The 24,633-nt window shown below is 43.2% G+C and overlaps 1 protein-coding gene across 2 annotated transcripts; it reads left to right on the top strand.

The window, feature by feature from the left end:
• Positions 1-306: 306 nt before the first annotated feature.
• Positions 307-24,527, top strand: LOC135509452 (protein spire homolog 2-like). Of its 2 annotated transcripts, none has more exons than XM_064930122.1 (16): positions 307-368; positions 497-1,004; positions 3,486-3,529; positions 3,733-4,110; positions 4,227-4,301; positions 6,032-6,196; positions 6,371-6,457; positions 8,788-8,908; positions 16,789-16,955; positions 17,060-17,276; positions 20,735-20,844; positions 20,964-21,101; positions 21,192-21,259; positions 21,475-21,502; positions 22,875-22,972; positions 23,398-24,527. In XM_064930122.1, the coding sequence occupies exons 2-16, from the start codon at positions 710-712 to the stop codon at positions 23,639-23,641; spliced, it is 2,235 nt and encodes a 744-aa protein (XP_064786194.1). In that variant the 5' UTR covers positions 307-368; positions 497-709; the 3' UTR covers positions 23,642-24,527. The 2 variants fall into 2 exon arrangements, with proteins under 2 accessions (XP_064786194.1, XP_064786193.1); XM_064930121.1 differs by having other exon boundaries at positions 21,475-21,532.
• The last annotated feature ends 106 nt before the right edge of the window (positions 24,528-24,633 follow it).

The raw sequence follows: 24,633 nt of genomic DNA, 5'->3' as shown, positions 1-24,633 counted from the left end.
AATGAATGACATTTTCAAGCAATGGTTATTACAAGGTTATTACTTATTTATAAACTACACTATCCTATATTAAATAATGATGAACAGTCTATAACTACTTATAAACCCTTTCCAAGCTCTTATTTGTAGTCAGCTGGCTATTATTTCCTTGGGCCTACATATGGGTTGAATGTCATGAATGAGTTTCTGCATGATGCACTGCTTCTGTTGATCGCCCTGTAGCCTACTTTGATAGGATGGTGGGTTCAATATGTTGTGGGTTGGTTGGATGATGCTCTGGATGAGTGAGACAGGGGCGGAGCACAGCGGCTGTTGGGATACGCTGCAGTGGAGCCAAAAATCTGGGGAACCAGACTGTCAAACCTAAGGTTATGGTCTATTCTCTCAATAACAATAAGCTTTAAAGATGAATATATCTCTTCATCATTGTTTACCAGGTATGGTCGGTCGCTAGTCAAACATTTTCAACAAGTTTTCCCCTTTTTTCTCCTTGCAGGTTGATTGCGACACTGGCGTAAGGTTTCCGCCTCCTCTCCTTTCGGCACTGATCGAAATTCATGCAGATCAAAGATCGCTTTCGTTTACTGTTATGGTAACTCGCAGCTGCGGCAGTTTGAGTTGGCGTGCTGTGGGGAAGGAAGGAACCCGGCGGGAACAGATAATGGCCTCCGAGCCGGCGGAGTAATGGGATCGGTCGCCTACCGCAGCCATGGCCAGATCAACAAACAGAAGCGCCAAGGATGGAGATTCAAGGGTGTCTGCTCCCACGGACCGGGCAGAGGTGCGGGACCTGAGCGACCCCAGAGAACTGTCTCTTGAAGAAGTGCTGAGATCCTACGAGCAGCCCATAAACGAGGAGCAGGCTTGGGCGATGTGTTATCAATGCTGCAGCTGGTTGAGAGTGCCGCGCCCGGCCACTGTGACTGGTGGAGTTTACAGGGTGAAGGACCCGTCCTCTATACTCCTACTCAGGGATGGGACGGTTTCCCCAAAGCAAGAACCAGGTAAGAGAGCTCTGTTAGCTCATCTTATTTATTTATCCAACTTCCTGACTGCCATGTGCTTCACCAAAATACCTCATCTAAACTGTAGCCTACAATATAATTTATTATAGGCTTTTCAGCTATTGCTCAATGAATTTGTTAGGCTATTGATTCCCTATTTGTAGGCTATAATTGCAACATGGTAAATTGTTTTGAATGGGCAATTTACAATAAATGCGTCAGTCGTACTCCCTCCACACACAGGGATGGCTTGAATTGGCAATTATTATTACAGCGGAATTCCCCCATGTATCGATTTGTTACAGAAGGTTTAGAGTTTAGACATATTGTGCAGATTTGTAATCTGTTTACCATTCACAAGTGTTTCGGTTAAAGGATCCCTTTGGATGCCAAGAAAATACCTGGGTGCACTACGGGCTCAGGGCCCAAAGAAAACCAATACAAACTGAGTTGCTGGCATAACTAACTGGGCCATGGCATGATACAATAAAGGATACAATTGGGAGTGGAAAGAGATAGTAGGCTAGTAGATTACGAAATGTTGCAACATTATTAAGGGCATGGAAATAACACATAAAGTAGAGAACAATACGAAATCAGCTTAGCATTATGCTAATTTTCTATTTCATTTTAAATAGGTTAGTTTGTAAGAGGTAATACAAGTAAAACTATGTCACAAGTTGGACAATAATTCATCCAATAGTTTAGGCTATAGATCAGTTGCTGAGACAGAGTTGTATAGGCCCAAATATATAAATACTTTGTTGTTTTTATTATTATTGAACAACCACAAAAGTATATAAGAACAATGTCAATCACAATTAATAACAGAGACAGTATTGATAGCTCACTACAGTGTCACTGTGGTCATCTTGTCTTGGGAGTTGTTTACTTAGGAGGGGTGTTTCTTGGATGTTTTTGTTTACATTTATGCGACCATTTACAGAAGATACTCAGTCAATTTAATGGGCTCAACAAAAGGATATTACTGCATATGTATGGTACATGTGTTCTTGCTGATGACCCAATTGTATTGCATTATTGATGCAGTTGGTCTGTATGGGTAGAGTTGAATACATATGTTGTTCTGAACTTTCATCACACATCGCAACCTGTCTGGTCATCACAATTACTTAACCCTGGCAAATGAGTGAGTAATGAAGTAGGCTACAGGGATTATTGGTTAAGGGTTAAGGTTAGCCTACTAAGGGTGTGTTTTATACTGATTATGAATGAGGTCACCAGGAAGTTGGACCTGGTGAGGTCACTAGTAATCTCACTCTCTCTATATTCTGTCCCCCGCCCTCTCTTTTTCCTATAGTTCTCTCTGATATGCTTGTATTCATTTTTTAACTCCCTCTGTTTTTTTTTTCATTTCTTGTCCCCCATATTTCCATGGCAACAGATGGCATGGTCCATAATTTGAGTGTGGGGGAAACCACAGGGGCAGCAGAGATAAAACAGTACCAAAATAGATGAAATCTTGAAAACATTGCCTGAAAGAGAAATAAGGCTGTGTTTACACAGGCAGTCCAATTCTCATCTTTTTGTCCACAAATTGGTCTTTGGACCAATCACGTCAGATCTTTTTCAGAGCTTATCTGATTGGCCAATTAGTGAAAAAAATATCAGAATTGGGCTGCCTGTCTAAACGCAGCCAAACTATCATCACCAGACATGCACAAGATGAAATACTCCATGTTCTCTCAGAGACGCTGTCTGTGTCATTGGTTACATGAACCTGACCGGCCATAATGAAACCTGTCTTATGGTTCAGAAAGGATCTATTACTCTGCTTCTGATGGGCTTGAATAGAAATGTCTTCACCCTCCTGAAAGAGAACAGTACTACCACTTTGTGTCAGGCAGACTCTTTGCCCACGGCACAGATATATTTAGATAGTCTCTGTTTCTCTGGGCCTGGCCCTGCTTTCAGTGCTTTGTTCTGGACAGAAAGAGCAGCACTGACCCCTCACCCAGGCCTCTCCACCAGTCTCCGGTTCTGCGGGGCTGCTGTGCTGAACGTGTAGTTTCAGGCCTCCCAGGTGTCATGAATGACATCTGAGCCCTGCGCTTCCCTGTGCATACAGAAAACTGAGCCGCGATTGGCTAGCTGAGTTTTGAATGCAGCACATGAGATATATAGAATGTCATGACTGTGAAATGAAAAATGCGCATTCGAGAGCCATAAAGGGATCAAAGGTGGGAAAATGATGCATCTTGTCTGTATTTTCTTCTGTATATCATATTTTCTATTCATATTTAGACCCAAGAATTGCAAGGTAACCCAACTCTATATTAGGGAGTTATAACCTTTTTCAGATCTAAGAAGCCAATATTTCTCAGATCAACACAGAATATATTGTATAAAAAATGTGTGAAATTAATGGAGATTTCCAGACCATGTCAGGGAGGAGAGCAGGCATAAAACACTTTGTTGCCAAGGTAATGCAGCTGCATGCCTACTTTCTTGTCTTCATAGATGACACAGATGGACCTCCCCTTCCACCAATCACAGAGCGCCAGGTGAGTTTCTGAACCCCTCATCCCCACCCTGTAATATACAACCCACTGTCATAGGTGAATGTCAGTCTTTTCCCTCTTTTATCAACTATAAGGACACGTGTGCTGTGCCGGTCTCCGTATTTGGAGCTCTTTTCCCTCCACCTCAAGGTCTCCAGCTGTTCAGTCCTATTTATTTCCTCTATCTCTTGCTTCTGTTTCCTCAGCTGGTTCAGTCTCTGGGTGTGGCCATCTACCAGGCCCTAGACTGGGGACTGGATGACAGTGAGGAGCGGGAGCTGAGTCCTCAGCTGGAGCGGCTCATTGAGCGCATGGCAGGAGGAGATCATAGCCTGCAGGCTGACTCCGGCGGTGGCAACGGAACAACAGATGAGGGCTACAGTGGACAGGAGGAAGAGGAAGATGAGGGAGAAAAGGGGGCTATAAGACCAGTGTGTACATTCAGCCAGGTGATGACGCTGTGCACCTCCAGATTGGCAAACCCTGTTCTTGCTCCGGAGCACTATCAGGCTGTGTGCAGAGCCTTGTTCGTTGAGACTCTTGAGCTGCAAACCTTCCTGATCAAAATCCGAAATGCCAAGGAGGTATGTTCCCGATTTGTCTCTGTATCAAAGATTACAGAGCCGTCATGTGTAACGCTCTGAAGTAATTGTTAACCTAATTGTTGTGTTATCATCAGTGTATTATCATTTCACTGTAGATGCTGAAGAAGATCAATGGAGAGGATCCTCAGGAAGATCAAGCTGAGATCGATGCACTGAAACACACAGACTGGGTGAGATTCAGGGATTGTGTGTGTTGTCTGTGTTACTGTGTGTGTAGGTGAGGATATGTTCTTTCATTGGGTTGAAGGGGTGTGCGAGGTACATGAGGGCTTATGTGTGAGAATACACTGCCTTCAGAAAGTATTCACACCCCTTGACTTTTTCCAAATTTGATTGTTTTACAAAGTGGAATTAAAATGGGTTCATAGCTGTGAGGGTTTCTGGGTAAGTCTCTAAGATCTTTGCATACCTTGATTGGACAATATTTGCCTATTTATTATTTTTTTAATTCTTCAAGTTGGTTGTTGATCATTGCTAGACAGCAATTTTCAAGTCTTGTCATAGACTTTAAAGCAGATTTAAGTCAAAATTTCAACTAGGCCACGCAGAAACATTCACTGTCATCTTGGTAAGCAACTCCAGTGTAGATTTAGCGTTGTGGTTTAGGATATTGTCCTACTGAAAGGGGAATTTGTCTCCCAGTGTTTGTTGGGATGAAGACTGAAACAGGTTTTCCTCTAGGAATTTTTCCTGTGTTTAGCTGTGTTCTGTTTCTTTTTATCCTAAAAAACTCCTTAGTCCTTTCCGATGACAAGCATACCCTTAACAGCCACCACCATGCTTGAAAATATGAGGTGATACTCAGTGATGTGTTGTGTTGGATTTTCCCCAAACACAACGCTTTGTATTCAGGACAAAAAGTTAATTTCTTTGCCACATTTTTTGTGCCATATTGCCATATTGCAAACAGAATGCATGTTTTGGAATATTTTTATTCTGTACAAGCTTCTTTTTTTCACTTCTTTTCACTCTGTCATTTAGGTTAGTATTGTGGAGTAACTACAATTGTCACGTCCTGACCATAGAGAGCCTTTTTATTCTCTATTTTGGTTAGGTTGGGGTGTGACTAGGGTGGGTGATCTAGTGCATTTATTTATATGTTGGCCTTGTATGGTTCCCAATCAGAGGCAGCTGTTTATTGTTGTCTCTGATTGGGGATCATATTTAGGCAGCCATTTCCCCACTGGGTTTTGTGGGATCATGTTTTTGTGTTGTTGCCTGTGAGCTCTACAGAACGTCACATTTCTTGCTCTTTATTGTTTTTGTGAGTTTCAATGAATTAAACGTGGAACTCTACGTACACAGCACTTTTTTTCCCTTCCTCAACTGCAACTGAGTTAGGCAGGATGCCTGTATCTTTGTAGTGATTCTGTATTGATAGACCATCCAAAGCCTAATTCATAACTTCACCATGCTCAATGGGATATTCAACGTCTGTTATTTTTGTACTTTTTTAAATGTACATTTATTTATCAATCGCAAGGCATTGCAAGACATTAAAAAACCTCCCTGGTCTTTGTGGTTGAATCTTTGCTTAAAATTCACTGCTCGATTAAGTGACCTTACAGATAATTGTGTGGGGTACAGAGATCATATTAAGAACTATTATTGAACACTGAATGAGTCCATGCAAGTTATTATGTCATTTGTTAAGCACATTGTTACTCCAACACTTATTTAGGCCATAACAAAAGGGGTTAAATACTGCTTTTAAATGTTTTTTTTTGTGTGAACATTTTCTACAAATAAAATTCCACTTTGACATTATGGAGTATTGTGTGTAGATCAGTGACACAATCTCAATTTAATCCATTTTAAATTCAGACTGTAACACAACAAAATATGTCAAAAGTAAAGGGGTATGAATACTTTCTGAAGGCACTGTATATGTGTATTTCAGACTCGTCTCTGGGTCCAGTTGATGAAGGAGCTGAGACAGGGGGTGAAGCTGAAGAAGGTGCAGGAGCATGAGTTTGACACACTGCCCACTGAGTTCAGCCTCACTCCCTTTGAGATGCTCATGCAGGACATCCGCACCCGCAAGTTCCAGCTGCGGAAAGTCATGGTGAGCTGGGTATTGGTACTGATAGATTCTTGTTCAATGGATTAGACAGAATTAACACAGAATTATACAACCTATAATTCAACCCATTTTCATGGGAAATTTAGTGATTCATGTATGACAGTAGTTATTTCTCCTGTATGTATCTCCCAGCCCTCACTCATTTCCTCTCTGTAGGAGGATGGTGACATCCCCACACGAGTGAAAAGAAATGCCCATGAGTTTATTTTGGACTTCATCAGGTCTCGCCCTCCACTGAAACCAGTGAGTGTCCCTTCAATTACATTTTATTCTGTTGACTAGGGTGACCACATGTCCCGGATTGTGCGGGACAGTCCTGCATTTCGTCCCTTTTTCCCGCAACCAAACAACCATGTCCTGCATTTTATTAACAAATTCAAACACCATTAATTTGGAAGAAAAAAAAAGTTAATTTGTCCCATATTTCAGTTAGAAATTCCAACCTGTCTCTTGCAGTCACGTTGGCTTATGAACAAATGTATATAATAAGGATGTAGTACTGGTGAGGTTAAACACTTCTCCAATTGTTATTGAGATCTGATACTATGTGTAGCGCAAGATGAGACATAGGCAATGAATGTCATAGGCCTATCATAAACCAATCACATTTTTTAAATCCGTTCGGGCTAAATTCCAGCTAAACTTGGAGATGACTATGGAAGTCCAAAGAGGACATATGAATAAAGAAAAGTTGTCACGCCCTAACAGTAGTTATCTCTATTTTCTTTATATTTTGGTTAGGTCAGAGTGTGACTAGCGTGGGTACGCTAGTTTTTGTATTTTCTAGGGTTTTTGTATGTCTTGGGTTGTTGTAGGTCTAGGGTTTTTTGTATTTCTATGCTGGCCTGATATGGTTCTCAATCAGAGACAGCTGTTTATCGCTGTCTCTGATTGGGGATCATATTTAGGTAGCCATTTGGTGTTTGTGGGATCTTGTCTATGTGTAGTTGCCTGTCAGCACTCGTTTATATAGCTTCACGTTTCATTTTGTTAGTTTGTTCTGTGTTCATTCTTTAAATAAACAAGAATGTACGCATACCACGCTGCGCCTTGGTCCGATGCTTATGACGACCGTGACACTCGTTATATCGACATCAAGACTTATTTATCTCAAGATCACGACATAACAAAAGTTGTTTTGTTGACCTCACGAGATAAACTCTATAAATATGAGTGGACGTATTGATGGTAGATTGACAGCAGTGTCATTGTGGACCAAAGACTCTGCAAAGATCTAAGACCTTTCATTAGGGCACATCTCTTGTAGGTAGCCATGTGCTAGTGTATAGGCCTGGGCCTTCATATCAAAGCTCTGGCAATGAAAGACAAACAATGGCATACTGAGGAATTACAAATTACAAACAAACTGCACATGTTACAGTATGTGTCGGGTCAGTAAGCTGCTTTTTATAGCTGGATGAATGGTGGAGCTGTCCTTCAGCACCACAACATTTTGCCCACCTTTTATGGCTGAAATGACAAATAGACTGTAATATTTAGAAACCTCAGCATGTGATTCACTTCACCTGTTTTACTATTTATATTTTTCTGTACTACTTGTTAATTGTTGTTTGTAACTTTGTTTTTGCTGCTATTGACAGGCCAACCTCCCTATTAAAGAGATTGAAATAAATCTATAATGGTAGACTGGTAAACTTTCGTTAACTTTCATTGGTAGTCTGCAACCACAGTTGTGGTACCTTTTCTTGCACTGAACATTCCAGATTCAATCCGTTTAAAATAGTAGTGCAACTGTACTTTTACATCTTTAAAATGGTATTGTATTGGAGCCAAAACTGGAAGCCATCAGGAACTGACAGACATAATGCAAATTCTACCTGGGTTAATCCTTAATCAAAATAAAAATAGATGTGCTGATCCACCATGGGCTCTGCCTCCCCAGCCATACTGTCAATCTATCATCAATAAGTCCACTCCTATTTATAGTTGATCTGGTGATCTCAACAACAAAAAATGTTTATGTCCCAATCACAAGAAATGTATTTTGTGATTTCAAAATGAGGGATTTTAAATTGATTTATTCATATGTCCGCTCTGGACTTCCATGATTGAATCAGAATACAGGAAGGCTATAAAGTTTGTTAACACTGCTCTAATGTGCTCACAAAACAGTAACTCAATGCAGATTTGGACGTTTCGCCGTAAAACGTGAAGAATTCTCATTTACGAGAAAGTGATGATGGCCTATTTTGAAAATGAGGTATGCCTAACTTGGTGTTTGAGGGTATGTGGGTATATGCCCAGACAGCATGTGTTTATGCATATTCTATAATGATATTCAATAGGCTACATCTGTCGATCCAAATTTAAGAAATTATGTCATTAGCACTACACCATGAGTGGTGGGTGACAAAAAAAGGCTACACTGTGCCGCGAAATCATCCCGCATTTGAGTATTTTAAATGCCATGACCCTTCTGTTGATATGACTGCACTGTGCCAGTACCTTGTGCATAGACTGGTCAGTGAGACACAGTCTGAGACTGGGTCCTGTGTGTCTGTGTTTGTTTCTCCTGTGTTCTCAGTCTACCTGTGTGTTGTGTTGCATGCTAGGTGTCAGAGCGCAACCTGCCCCCTCCTCCTCAGGTGCAGCAGTCCCTTCACGAACGTGTCCTCGCTGAAATCAAACAGGAGCGCAAACTGAAGCCTGTGGACTCACCCGGCTCCAAGAGATGTATGGGCATCACTGACAGTGCATTAACACTTAGAACTATATGGGTCGTTCTTTAATTATGGTGGCATTTTGGAAAAAATGTACTTCAGTTTTGCAGGTTTTTTAAAATGAAATATATTCCCATTCTAAATCAACTAATATGGTAGCTTAATGACTTAATTTGTTTTACCATTATGATAACATTGTGCCTCCAGTAGGAGTAGTAACACTCCAGTAGGAGTAGTAACACTCCAGTAGGAGTAGTAACACTCCAGTAGGAGTAGTACCACTCCAGTAGGAGTAGTAACACTCCAGAGTAGTAACACTCCAGTAGTAACACTCCAGTAGGAGTAGTAACACTCCAGAGTAGTAACACTCCAGCAGGAGTAGTAACACTCCAGTAGGAGTAGTACCACTCCAGCAGGAGTAGTACCACTCCAGCAGGAGTAGTACCACTCCAGCAGGAGTAGTAACACTCCAGCAGGAGTAGTACCACTCCAGCAGGAGTAGTACCACTCCAGCAGGAGTAGTAACACTCCAGCAGGAGTAGTAACACTCCAGCAGGAGTAGTAACACTCCAGCAGGAGTAGTAACACTCCAGCAGGAGTAGTAACACTCCAGCAGGAGTAGTAACACTCCAGCAGGAGTAGTAGTAGTAACACTCCAGCAGGAGTAGTAGTAGTAACACTCCAGCAGGAGTAGTAACACTCCAGCAGGAGTAGTAACACTCCAGCAGGAGTAGTAACACTCCAGCAGGAGTAGTAACACTCCAGCAGGAGTAGTAGTAGTAACACTCCAGCAGGAGTAGTAGTAGTAACACTCCAGCAGGAGTAGTAGTAGTAACACTCCAGGAGGAATAATAACACCAAGGTCATCAATCCTTTAAAAAATATATAATCAAATTTTATTGGTCACGTACACGTGTTTAGCAGATGTTATTGAGGGTGTAGCGAAATGCTTTTCATATATATTTTTTTCTTTAAAAAAACTAACCTATGGAGTTGTTTTAAGATGTTCATACCACAAATTTGACCTTTACTACTATAGCCCATAGAAACGCATTGAATAACACATTCATAAATGGCAGAAAAGACAGTCAAAAAATAAATCATGAGGAATAAAAAAAAGTGTTTTTAAGAAAGCTCAGGAAATAGTTTTTTTGGACACGTTTAACTCCTTATTTTTGTTTTCATGAGGAGAGCGATTTTTGAGATTTCTCATGGTCTGACAAACACCGCTGTAATTTGGCCACCTTCCACCGCAGATGCAGAAGATATAACGGCCACCTTCCACCGCAGATGCAGAAGATTTAACGGCCACCTTCCACCGCAGATGTGGATGTGGTGGATTGAGACACAGCCCAGGCAAAGGAAAAATATATTCAACTTAAACTGACAGATTTTGATTGGGATTTTTCAAATTATGTTACTTAGATTGATGCAGGGGTGCATCAATACACTCTTAATGATTTGAAACAATGCATAAACATAAAGTCTGGCAGTATAAAGGACTTGCATTATGTTTTATCATTGATAAACAGATCAATATAAAACAAAAACATGTATGATGTGTAACTGGTAAGTGTCTACACTGATATTTTCACCCTTACCCAGTCTGTAATACCTACATGTTTCAAGCAGACCACCATAGTCCCTGTGCCCAAGAACACCAGGGTAACCTGTTTAAATGACTATGCCCCGTAGTACTCACATCTGTAGCCATGAAATGCTTTGAAAGCCATGACATACGTTTTAACAGAGTCCCACTCGGCCTATGTCACAACTCTCCTTCCATGGCAATAGATAACAGTAAAACTCCAGCCAGCATGTTTAAAAAGGTAAAAGTGACACCAAATCTCCCAGCTCGCATCAACACCATCATCCCAGACACCCTGGACCAGCTCCAATTTGCATATTGTCCCAACAGATCCACAGATGGTGCAATCGTTATTGCAGTCCACACTTCCCTCTCCCACCTGGACAGAAGGAACACCTACAGTGGGGCCAAATAAGTATTTGGTCACCTACAAACAAGCAAGATTTCTGGCTCTCACAGACCTGTAACTTCTTCTTTAAGAGGCTCCTCTGTCCTCCACTTGTTACCTGTATTAATGGCACCTGTTTGAACTTATCAGTATAAAAGACACCTGTCCACAACCTCAAACAGTCACACTCCAAACTCCACTATGGCCAAGACCAAAGAGCTGTCAAAGGACACCAGAAACAAAATTGTAGACCTGCACCAGGCTGGGAAGACTGAATCTGCAATAGGTAAGCAGCTTGGTTTGAAGAAATCAACTGTGGGAGCAATTATTAAGAAATGGAAGACATACAAGACCACTGATAATCTCCCTCGATCTGGGGCTCCACGCAAGATGTCACCCCGTGGGGTGATCACAAGAATGGTGAGCAAAAATCCCAGAACCACACGGGGGGACCTTGTGAAGGACTTGCGGAGAGCTGGGACCAAAGTAACAAAGCCTACCATCAGTAGCACACTACGCCGCCAGGGACTCAAATCCTGCAGTCCCAGACGTGTCCCCCTGCTTAAGCCAGTACATGTCCAGGCCCATCTGAAGTTTGCTAGAGAGCATTTGGATGATCCAGAAGATTGGGAGAATGTCATATGGTCAGATGAAACCAAAATAGAACTTTTTGGTAAAAACTCAACTCGTCGTGTTGAGGACAAAGAATGCTGAGTTGCATCCAAAGAACACCATACCTACTGTGAAGCATGGGGGTGGAAACATCATGCTTTGGGGCTGTTTTTCTGCAAATGGACCAGGACGACTGATCCGTGTAAAGGAAAGAATGAATGGGGCCATGTATCGTGAGATTTTGAGTGAAAACCTCCTTCCATCAGCAAGGGCATTGAAGATGAAACGTGGCTGGGTCTTTCAGCATGACAATGACCCCAAACACACCGCCCGGGCAACGAAAGAGTGGCTTCATAAGAAGCATTTCAAGGTCCTGGAGTGGCCTAGCCAATCTCCAGATCTCAACCCCATAGAAAATCTTTGGAGGGAGTTGAAAGTCCGTGTTGCCCAGCAACAGCCCCAAAACATCACTGCTCTAGGGAGATCTGCATGGAGGAATGGGCCAAAATACCAGCAACAGTGTGTGAAAACCTTGTGAAGACTTACAGAAAACATTTGACCTCTGTCATTGCCAACAAAGGGTATATAACAAAGTATTGAGATAAACTTTTGTTATTGACCAAATACTTATTTTCCACCATAATCTGCAACTAATTTCATTAAAAATCCTACAATGTGATTTTCTGGATTTTTTTTCTAATTTTGTCTGTCATAGTTGAAGTGTACCTATGATGAAAATTACAGGGCTCTATCATCTTTTTAAGTGGGAGAACTTGCACAATTGGTGGCTGACTAAATACATTTTTGCCCCACTGTATGTGAGAATGCTGTTCATTGACTACAGCTCAGCGTTCAACACCATAGTGCCCACAAAGGTCATTAGTAAACTAAGGACCCTGGGACTAAATACCTCCCTCTGTAACTGGATCCTGGACTTCCTCCCTCTGCAACTGGACTTCCCGACGGGCTGCTCCCAGGTGGTAAGGGTAGGCAATAACACGTCTGCCACACTGACCCCTATTCACCCACAACTGCGTGGCCACGCACTATTCCAACACCATCATTCATTTTGCAGATGACACGACGGTGGTAGGCCTGATCACCGATTAAGATGAGACAGCCTATAGGGAGGAGGTCAGAGACGTGGCAGTGTAGTGCCATGGCAACAACCTCTCCCTCAATGTCAGTGAGACGAAGGAGCTGATCGTGGACTACAGGAAACGGAGGGCCGATCATTCCCCCGTTCATATTCACGGGGCTGTAGTGGAGCTGGTCGAGAACTTCAAGTTCCTCCGTGTCCATATCACAAAGGATCTTTCATGGTACACACACACCAACACAGTCGTGAAGAGGGCACGATAAAGCCTCTTCCCCCTCAGGAGGCTGAAAAGGTTTTGCATGAGCCCTCAGATCCTCAAAACGTTCTACAGCTGCACCATTGAGAGCATCTTGATCCACTGCATCAACGCTTGGTATAGCAACTGCTTGGCATCCGACCACAAGGCACAACAAAGGGTAGTGTGTGTGGCCCAGTACATCACTGGGGCCGAGCTCTCTGCCATCCCGGACCTCTATACGAGGCAGTGTCAGAGGAAGGCCCTAAAAATTATCAAAGACTCCAGCCACCCTATTCATAGACTGTTTTCTCTGCTACCACACTGCAAGAGGTACCGATGCACCAAGTCTGGAATCAACAGGACCCTGAACAGCTGATACCCCATGCCATAAGACTGTGAAAATAATTAGTTAAATAGTTAACCACAGGAGGCTGGTGGCACCTTAATTTGGGAGGATGAGCTTGTGGTAATGGCTGGATCAGAATAAGTAGAATGGTATCAAAAACATCAAACACATGGTTTGATGCCATTCCATTTGCTCCGTTCTAGCCATTATTATGGGCTGTCCTCCCCTCAGCAGCCTCCACTGTAGTTAACCAAATAGCGACCAGGACTATCTGCATTAAACCCTTTATGCACTAACTATTTGTTTTATTCATCACATATGTTGCTGCTACTGTTTATTATCTACCCTGTTGCCTAGGCACTTTATTCCTTTTATATGTACATATCTACAGTGAGGGAAAAAAGTATTTGATCCCCTGCTGATTTTGTACGTTTGCTCACTGACAAAGAAATGATCAGTCTATAATTTTAATGGTAGGTTTATTTGAACAGTGAGAAACAGAATAACAACAAAAAAATCCAGAAAATCACATCAAAAATGTTATAAATTGATTTGCATTTTAATGAGGGACATACAGTGCCTTGCGAATGTATTCGGCCCCCTTGAACTTTGCGACCTTTTGCCACATTTCAGGCTTCAAACATAAAGATATAAAACTGTATTTTTTTGTGAAGAATCAACAACAAGTGGGACACAATCATGAAGTGGAACGACATTTATTGGATATTTCAAACTTTTAACAAATCAAAAACTGAAAAATTGGGCGTGCAAAATTATTCAGCCCCCTTAAGTTAATACTTTGTAGCGCCACCTTTTGCTGCGATTACAGCTGTAAGTCGCTTGGGGTATGTCTATCAGTTTTGCACATCGAGAGACTGAAATTTTTCCCATTCCTCCTTGCAAAACAACTCGAGCTCAGTGAGGTTGGATGGAGAGCATTTGTGAACAGCAGTTTTCAGTTCTTTCCACAGATTCTCGATTGGATTCAGGTCTGGACTTTGACTTGGCCATTCTAACACCTGGATATGTTTATTTTTGAACCATTCCATTGTAGATTTTGCTTTATGTTTTGGATCATTGTCTTGTTGGAAGACAAATCTCCGTCCCAGTCTCAGGTCTTTTGCAGACTCCATCAGGTTTTCTTCCAGAATGGTCCTGTATTTGGCTCCATCCATCTTCCCATCAATTTTAACCATCTTCCCTGTCCCTGCTGAAGAAAAGCAGGCCCAAACCATGATGCTGCCACCACCATGTTTGACAGTGGGTATGGTGTGTTCAGGGTGATGAGCTGTGTTGCTTTTACGCCAAACATAACGTTTTGCATTGTTGCCAAAAATTTCAATTTTGGTTTCATCTGACCAGAGCACCTTCTTCCACATGTTTGGTGTGTCTCCCAGGTGGCTTGTGGCAAACTTTAAACAACACTTTTATGGATATCTTTAAGAAATGGCTTTCTTCTTGCCACTCTTCCATAAAGGCCAGATTTGTGCAATATACGACTGATTGTTGTCCTATGGACAGAGTCTCCCACCTCAGCTGTAGATCTCTGCAGTTCATCCAGAGTGATCATGGGCCTCTTGGCTGCATCTCTGATCAGTCTTCTCCTTGTATGAGCTGAAAGTTTAGAGGGACGGCCAGGTCTTGGTAGATTTGCAGTGGTCTGATACTCCTTCCATTTCAATATTATCGCTTGCACAGTGCTCCTTGGGATGTTTAAAGCTTGGGAAATATTTTTGTATCCAAATCCGGCTTTAAACTTCTTCACAACAGTATCTCGGACCTGCCTGGTGTGTTCCTTGTTCTTCATGATGCTCTCTGCGCTTTTAACGGACCTCTGAGACTATCACAGTGCAGGTGCATTTATACGGAGACTTGATTACACACAGGTGGATTGTATTTATCATCATTAGTCATTTAGGTCAACATTGGATCATTCAGAGATCCTCACTGAACTTCTGGAGAGAGTTTGCTGCACTGAAAGTAAAGGGGCTGAATAATTTTGCACGCCTAATTTTTCAGTTTTTGATTTGTTAAAAAAGTTTGAAATATCCAATAAATGTTGTTCCACTTCATGATTGTGTCCCACTTGTTGTTGATTCTTCACAAAAAAATACAGTTTTATATCTTTATGTTTGAAGCCTGAAATGTGGCAAAAGGTCGCAAAGTTCAAGGGGGCCAAATACTCTCGCAAGGCACTGTAAGTATTTGACCCCATCTCAATCAGAATGATTTCTGGCTCCCAGGTGTCTTTTATAGAGCTGAGTTTAGGAGCACACTCTTAAAGGCAGTGCTCCTAATCTCAGTTTGTTACCTGTATAAAAGACACCTGTACACAGAAGCAATCAATCAGATTCCAAACTCTCCACCATCGCCAATACCAAAGAGCTTTCCAAGGATGGGCTACAAGACCATCGCCAAGCAGCTTGGTGAGAAGGTGACAACAGTTGGTGCGATTATTCGCAAATGGAAGAAACACAAAAGAACTGCCAATCTCCCTCGGCCTGGGGCTCCATGCAAGATCTCACCTCGTGGAGTTGCAATGATCATGAGAACGGTGAGGAATCAGCCCAGAACTACACGGGAGGATCTTGTCAATGATCTCAAGGCAGCTAGGACCATAGTCACCAAGAAAACAATTGGTAACACACTACGCCGTGAAGGACTGAAATCCTGCAGCGCCCGCAAGGTCCCCCTGCTTAAGAAAGCACATATACATGCCCGTCTGAAGTTTGCCAATGAACATCTGAATGATTCAGAGGACAACTGGGTGAAAGTGTTGTGGTCAGATGAGACTAAAATGGAGCTCTTTGGCATCAAATCAACTCGCCGTGTTTGGAGGAGGAGGAATGCTGCCTATGACCCCAAGAACACCATCCACACCGTCAAACATGGAGGTGGAAACATTATGCTTTTTGGGGGTGTTTTTCTGCTAAGGGGACAGGACAACTTCACCGCATCAAAGGGACAATGGACGGGGCCATGTACCATCAAATCTTGGGTGAGAACCTCCTTCTCTCAGCCAGGGCATTGAAAATGGGCCTGGAAGGGTATTCCAGCATGACAATGACCCAAAACACACGACCAAGGCAACAAAGGAGTGGCTCAAGAAGAAGCACATTAAGGTCCTGGAGTGGCCTAGCCAGTCTCCAGACCTAAATCCCATAGAACATTTGTGGAGGGAGCTGAAGTTTCGAGTTGCCAAACGTCACTCTCGAAACCTTCATGACTTGGAGAAGATCTGCAAAGAGGAGTGGGACAAAATCCCTCCTGAGATGTGTGCAAACCTGGTAACCACTACAAGAAACTACAAGAAATGTCTGAACTCTGTAATTGCCAACAAGAGTTTTGCCACCAAGTACTAAGTCATGTTTTGCAGAGGGGTCAAATACTTATTTCCCTCATTATTATTTATTTATCCATTTTCTTTCTCTCTGCATTGTTGGAAAGGGCCCATAAGTATAAATAAAATTTGATTGGACCATTTGTCCTTTAAGTGTTTTCCATGGTTGCAAATACCACCGCGATTCAAGAACGACCCATACACGTAGCATCTACCTAGCGTGGCATGTATTCTACATGTGTTTGAGAGTTCAGTGTTTGTGTGTTGTGTTTCATTCCCCAGCGTTTGGTTCCTTGCCCTGTCTGGCACCGACCTTCCCGTGTGATTTCAAATCTACTTCCTGCATTGACTTGTCAGTCTCAGAGCTTAGGTCCCGCCCCCCATCTCATCTTCGTGTTCTGCTCAAAGCTCCTACTCTTCAGGAGATGGAGGAGATGAGTATTTTGGAGGTGAGAGGAAAGAGAGAAGATAACTACAACACCATCTACCAATTAAGCCTCTCACACAAGATGTTCAATTTCCTCCTCCTCCTCCTGTCTTGTTGTTGCTGCAGGATGAGGAGTCTCCAGGAGAGCTATGCCGGGCTGAGAGTTTTCCCACATCCATGAAACGGGACCGCTCCTTCTCTGAACATGACCTGGCTGAGCTCAGGGGGGAGATTCTCTCCTCACTGTCCGAATCCGCCCATCTGGGAAGGGCTGTGTTGTGGAGGGGGGAGAGACCACGGTCACACACGCTCTCAGGGGCTGGGCCACCCCCCACGCACAGAGGTCAGTATTGTCACTGAGCCTCCTTTCACTGCAGACAGTTTCAGGTCTTGGTCAACAGAGGGCGACATTTACTGTATTCATGTGATACTGTAGCTCGTCATTAAGCTAATTACTGTAATCAGTTTATGAAACAGATATTTTGGTATTTTTGTCATGTCAAATATTTATTTATGTTGAAAAGCAAGCCTGACAAAAAAATCATATAATTGCAAATAAAACACTGGTGTAAACTGTTAAAAAATGTAAAATAAATAAAATGCAATAGTTTGTTTTAGGGCTTCATGATGGATATAATAAACTTATAAAGCTGTACAGATAAGAACTAGATCCATAAAATGCTAGGAGGAAAACAGCAAATGGGTTTGATTGATTTCTTACGCCCCTTGATTGGTGAGATGAGGGAGATGTGTTGACCATAGTTAGTTAGTAAGTAAGTTCTCCATCTCCTTACACAAGCCTTAGCCAGAATGGAGGCCCTTACCCCCAATCTATCCCCTTAACTCTCAACTTTCCAATCTCAGGGCGGACTCTGTAACCACAAGCCGACCGAGTTGGTTTTGACCAAAGTAGGAGAGAACAAAAACAAATGGGGGTTCAGTGAGTTGTCGCCACTCTTGTAGGGGAATGTCAGCCCCTTCTCATCGCAGACTTGTCCAAAACGTAGTGATGAGCAGCTGATTTACATTAGCCTACATTTAGCCTGCTGTTGTTTTCTAGTTGTTTGGTCCTTGGTCTAACCGTAAGACTTGGCTGTGGTTAAACCCCATAGGAGTCTACAGCCATGTCACAGGGTTAGTCCTCGCTCCTGCTTCCTTTACATTTAGCATTGGCACTTATTTAGGCTTAGAGGTTCAAATCAAATCAAATTTTATTTGTCACATACAAATGGTTAGCAGATGTTAATGCGAGTGTAGCGAAATGCTTGTGCTTCTAGTTCCGACAATGCAGTAATAACCAACGAGTAATCTAGCTAACAATTCCAAAACTACTACCTTATACACATAAGTGTAAAGGGATAAAGAATATGTACATAAAGATATATGAATGAGTGATTGTACAGAGCGGCATAGGCAAGATGTAGTAGATGGTATCGAGTACAGTATATACATATGAGATGAGTATGTAAACAAAGTGGCATAGTTTAAAGTGGCTAGTGATACATGTATTACATAAAGATGCAGTAGATGATATAGAGTGCAGTATATATGTATACATATGAGATAAATAATGTAGGGTATGTAAACATTATATTAAGTAGCATTGTTTAAAGTGGCTAGTGATATATTTTACATCAATTCCCATCAATTCCCCTTATTAAAGTGGCTGGAGTTGAGTCAGTGTGTTGGCAGCAGCCACTCAATGTTAGTGGTGGCTGTTTAACAGTCTGATGGCCTTGAGATAGAAGCTGTTTTTCAGTCTCTTGGTCCCAGCTTTGATGCACCTGTACTGACCTCGCCTTCTGGACGATAGCGGGGTGAACAGGCAGTGGCTCAGGTGGTTGTTGTCCTTGATGATCTTTATGGCCTTCCTGTCACATCGGGTGGTGTAGGTGTCCTGGAGGGCAGGTAGTTTGCCCCCGGTGATGCATTGTGCAGACCTCACTACCCTCTGGAGAGCCTTACGGTTGTGGGCGGAGCAGTTGCCGTACCAGGCGGTGATACAGCCCGACAGGATGCTCTCGATTGTGCATCTGTAGAAGTTTGTGAGTGCTTTTGGTGACAAGCCGAATTTCTTCAGCCTCCTGAGGTTGAAGAGGCGCTGCTGCGCCTTCTTCACGATGCTGTCTGTGTGGGTGGACCAATTCAGTTTGTCTGTGATGTGTACACCGAGGAACTTAAACTTACTACCCTCTCCACTACTGTTCCATCGATGTGGATAGGGGGGTGTTCCCTCTGCTGGTTCCTGAAGTCCACAATCATCTCCTTAGTTTTGTTGACGTTGAGTGTGAGGTTATTTTCCTGACACCACACTCCGAGGGCCCTCACCTCCTCCCTGTAGGCCATCTCGTCGTTGTTGGTAATCAAGCCTACCACTGTTGTGTCGTCCGCAAACTTGATGATTGAGTTGGAGGCGTGCGTGGCCACGCAGTCGTGGGTGAACAGGGAGTACAGGAGAGGGCTCAGAACGCACCCTTGTGGGGCCCCAGTGTTGAGGATCAGCGGGGTGGAGATGTTGTTACCTACCCTCACCTCCTGGGGGCGGCCCGTCAGGAAGTCCAGTACCCAGTTGCACAGGGCGGGGTCGAGACCCAGGGTCTCGAGCTTGATGACGAGTTTGGAGGGTACTATGGTGTTAAATGCTGAGCTGTAGTCGATGAACAGCATTCTCACATAGGTATTCCTCTTGTCCAGATAGGTTTGGTTAGTGTGCAGTGTGGTTGAGATTGCATCGTCTGTGGACCTATTTGGGCAGTAAGCAAATTGGAGTGGGTCTAGGGTGTCAGGTAGGGTGGAGGTGATATGGTCCTTGACTAGTCTCTCAAAGCACTTCATGATGACGGAAGTGAGTGTTACGGGGCGGTAGTCGTTTAGCTCAGTTACCTTAGCTTTCTTGGGATCAGGAACAATGGTGGCCCTCTTGAAGCATGTGGGAACAGCAGACTGGAATAGGGATTGATTACATATGTCCGTAAACACACCAGCCAGCTGGTCTGCACATGCTCTGAGGGAGCGGCTGGGGATGCCGTCTGGGCCTGCAGCCTTGCGAGGGTTAACACGTTTAAATGTTTTACTCACCTCGGCTGCAGTGAAGGAGAGGCGGCATGTTTTGGTTGCGGGCCGTGTCAGTGGCACTGTATTGTACTCAAAGCGGGCAAAAAAGTGATTTAGTCTGCCTGGGAGCAAGGCATCCTGGTCCGTGACTGGGCTGGTTTTCTTTTTGTAATCTGTGATTAACTGTAGACCCTGCCACATACCTCTTGTCTGAGCCGTTGAATTGCGATTCTACTTTGTCTCTATACTGACGCTTAGCTTGTTTGATTGCCTTGCGGAGGGAATAGCTACACTGTTTGTATTCGGTCATGTTTCCGGTCACCTTGCCCTGATTAAAAGCAATGGTTCGCGCTTTCAGTTTCACGCGAATGCTGCCAGGTTACATCACATACAAAGTCTTACTACTAATACCTAGCCTAATTTTCATTTACTCCGACCCCAATTTAGTTCCCCTCTTGAATGTCAAAAAAGGATCTGCTGTGATCTTCTTGCAAGTGTTCCTGCATGTGTTATACTCCAAACAAAAACAAACAGATAAAAACACTACATGTCACCACTAATTTATTTCATTGACAGCTCCTTTTTAGCCTACAGCTTTAAATGTTCAGAGCTCTGACTCAATAGAAGAACATCATGGACTGTGATTCAAAGCTTTCTTCCTATTCGTCCTGTCTGTCTGTCTGTCTGTCTGTCTGTCTGTCTCCCCTTCCCTCTCTTCGTCTCCCTCCCTCCCTCTTCCTGTGCCAGGCTGGGTGCCTCACTCCCCTGCCCGTATCTCTCTCAGCTCAGTGGATGAGACCACAGAAGGGGCAGAGACTGGCTCCAGCTCTCGGGGTGGCTATAAACCCAAGTGGATGGTGAGTGGCCCATTGTCTTTGATCACCTCTCCACACTGCTTCCCCTGGGTGCTCCACTTCAACCTGACCTGACTAATCTCCTATCTACCTACTCAACCCCTCTCTATATCCCTGTGAAGGAGGAATTCAGTCACCCAGTGGAGAGTCTTGCCTTAACAGTCGATGAGGTCATCAATGTGCGTCGTGTGCTGGTGAAAGCAGAGATGGAGAAGTACCTCCAGAACAAGGAACTGTATTACAATCTGAGGAGAGGCAAGGTACAGGCAGTTACATCATATTCTTTCATATTGTTCTCTCAAAGCCTAATGAGCGAGGTTTTATTGATTGTATATGTATGTGTGTCCCAGGTGTGCTGTTGCTGCAGAATTAAATTTCCCCTCTTTTCCTGGCCATCTACCTGCCTGCTCTGTAAAAGGTCAGGAAACACTACACAGTATGTAGTGTTACATTAGTACATGCGCCTTTTGAAATAACACCATATTCAATTAATTTAAACTTGGTCAAGAAAAACAAGAATAATGTTGCTTTTTCACATACCATTGTGGGTTTGATTGAATAGCGCCATATGTTTTGTTGGCAGTGTAATTCAGGGGATTCTTAGCTTTGTCCCTGTGGTTCTTTCTCCTTCAGGTCTGTCTGTGGATCCTGCAGTGCAAAGGTATCCTACAGCCCCTTCCTCTTTGACAGTGTAAATGCAAATTCATGTTTTTGGAATGTGTCATGTTTTCACAGTTCTTTCTGCTAATGTGGTTTGTATTCAATATACAGTATATATCTTTAGACGAGCAAAATACGTTCTGTGGTGGCTCATAATATTATTCTGTGCTTTTAATCATGTCAATCATCATGTCAATTATTTTAATGTGTACCTCAGTCATCAGACCATTTGGATTTGTGTTTCTGTGCTAAATAGGTTTTAGGTCTGGGCTGTTGTAGTTTGTCGTGTGAGATTGTGGTTTGTCTTTGCTGTGTTGTTCTGTTTTGTAAGTTCAGGGTTCTGAATATATACTGAACAAAAATGTAAACGCAACAATTTTAACGGTTTTACTGAGTTACATTTCAGATAAGGAAGTCAGTCAAATTAAATAAATAAATTAGGTCCTAATATATGGACTTCACATGACGGCAAGGGTGCAGTCATGGGTGGGCCTGGGAGGGCATAGGTCCACCCACTTGGAAGCCAGGCCCAGCCAATCAGAATGAGTTTTTCCCCACAAAAGGGCTTTATTACAGACAGAAATACTCCTCAGTGTCATCAGCTGTCCGGGTGGCTGGTCTAAGACGATCCCGCAGGTGAAGAAGCTGGATGTAGAGGTACTGAGCTTGTGTGGTTACATGTGGTCTGCGGTTGTGAGGCCAGTTGGACAAATTTTCTAAAACAACGTTGGAGGCAGTTTATGGTAGAGAAATTAACATTAAATTATCTGGCAACAGCTCTGGTGGACATTCCTGCAGTCAGCATGCCAATTGGACACTCCCTCAAAACTTGAGACATTTGTGGCATTGTGTTGTGTTACAAAACTGCTCATTTTAGTGGCCTTTTATTGTCCCCGGCACAAGGTGCACTTGTGTAATGATCATGCTATTTATTCAGCTTCTTGATATACCATACCTGTCAGGTGGATGGATTTTCTTGGCAAAGGAGAAATGCTCACTAACAGGGATGTAAACAAATTTGTGCACAACATTTCAGAGAAATAAGCTTTGTGATATAGAACATTTCTTGGTTCTTTTAATCCAGCTCATGAAACATGGGACCAACACTTTACATGTTGTGTTTATTTTTTTTGTTCAGTATAGTTTGTGATTGTGCTTTGAGGTTCTGTTGAGGTTGATGTTTTGTGACATTGTTTCTCCCTCATTCTCGCAGCTCTGTCTTCTCATATTTCCTAATCTTATTAAGTCTTCCATTTCCTCTTCACTTTCTCCTGCAGATATATGATCTCTCTCAGTTCTTCAAACGTCCTACTCCTCTTCCTCCTCACCCATGCCCATTTTAACTATCTATTTTCCCTCACCCTCTGCCACAGATGAAGATTCCTTCCAAGAAGATGGCCCACATCCCAGTCTACACTGTGGGCTTTCACAGCAGCCCAAAGAGCCATGGTCGCAAGAGTGAGGTTTACAAGTGAGTCTTGTTTACCTGTACAGTATATATTCCAATCTATTTGAGTTACTTCATGGCCACTGAACTGGATCTCTTTACCTCAGCAGAGGATGTCTTTGCTCACCCCAGCCAGTAGTAACTCACATGCTTAATCCAATCACTTGCCATCCTCTAGATCTCTCAGCATTTGTTATGTAACTCCTCCATTTCACTCAGATCTCTAAGTAGCCATTATGTAATATTTACCCATCTGATTACTCCGCAGTCAGTCTTTAATGTCCCCCTTTAGGCCATTATAGATGGGTAGGGCCTAGAGTTGTTCCAAACCATGTGCCCTGACCGGGAAAAACTCCAGGCCAATGCGACCTGATCAGAGTGTTCCTGGTCATGTTATATTCTCAGAGCACTCCACTGAAGGGTTATAACACCTGCCTCCCTCTCCACAGATCTTTGCGTACTCTCTCCCGCCGGTCTGTGGAGGAGGAGTTCCCCCACCTGTACGCCCATGGCTGCAGCCTGCGTGATGTCTGTGTGGACTGCACCAAGTTTGTGGCTGATGTCATCTCGTCCAGTCGCAAGAGCCTGGACATCCTCAACAACACTCCCAAGAGGGAGAGTGCTACGCCCAAGACACACCCCCAACCTCATGCTTCACCACATCCGCCCACCTTGAAGAGGAAGAACAAGTGAATAGATCGACTGTTGGTTTTTCCTGCGCCTCCTTAACAGGGTTGCACCTGTGCTGCACGACTAGCCTACTCAAATACCCCACCATTCCCCCTAACCTGCAAGTATCCCCTCCTCCTGCTGAAGTGCTTGTTAAGGTTCCCCCCCCCCCCCACTCCACTGTGGAGGTTCATAGGAGGATATGGCCTAGGAACAACAATAAGTCTGCCTCATCACAGCAGTGATTACTTCACTCACTGGTCTGATGCACAGCTGAAACTGAGAGAGAGGACGTAAGGGAGAAGTGGAGGGAAAGCAGAGAAGAGAGGCAAAACAGAGGGAGAAGGAAATAGGTGAGAGAGGAAGAGGTAAGGAGGATTGGGAAAAGGAGATATATCTACTGTTGGAGCCAAGAGTTTGGTTTAGGCTAAACATTTAACTCCCTAGTTGCCTTGTTGTAGTTGTGAAACACCAAAATAACACATTTTAACTGTAAACGCACCTTGCCATGACACACCTTCTTAGAACACTGGATTTTTTTTCTGGAATTTTAAAATAACACTATGGCAAGCTCATTAGAAGAAATATTTCACTATGACAATAGTTGTTGGAATGTGCTAGGATTGTCTGTGGTCCAACTTAATGATGCATGGTGACATTCTCTGTACGACTGTTTGAATGTAACCGGGTCTGAGAGGACTAGTAAAGGTCAGTTCTGGGTAAAAGAGATCCTGAGAGAGACCATTCCTTTTGGCACCACACGGGACTGGACCCCAGCCGTCTATCTCTGCTGCTTCAGAATGACATTTAAGCCCCCTCTCTCACCCTCGATGGTCCTGTGAGATCTGCTCTAATTTTCTAAACACGAAGTAAACCTCAACTGCAATAAATCTAATGTAACCATGAAGTACTATGTCTACAGTGTGGATCTGTCCATCCTTCCATAGAAGGCTAAGTAAGCATTATACTGTATATTTCTATATAACTGTTGAAGCCTAGTTTTCCTGTTGACCGTG

This window comes from Oncorhynchus masou, chromosome 22, assembly GCF_036934945.1.
Source record: "Oncorhynchus masou masou isolate Uvic2021 chromosome 22, UVic_Omas_1.1, whole genome shotgun sequence".
Taxonomy (NCBI): Eukaryota; Metazoa; Chordata; class Actinopteri; order Salmoniformes; family Salmonidae; genus Oncorhynchus; species Oncorhynchus masou.
This window is presented reverse-complemented; position numbering and strand designations above follow the sequence as displayed.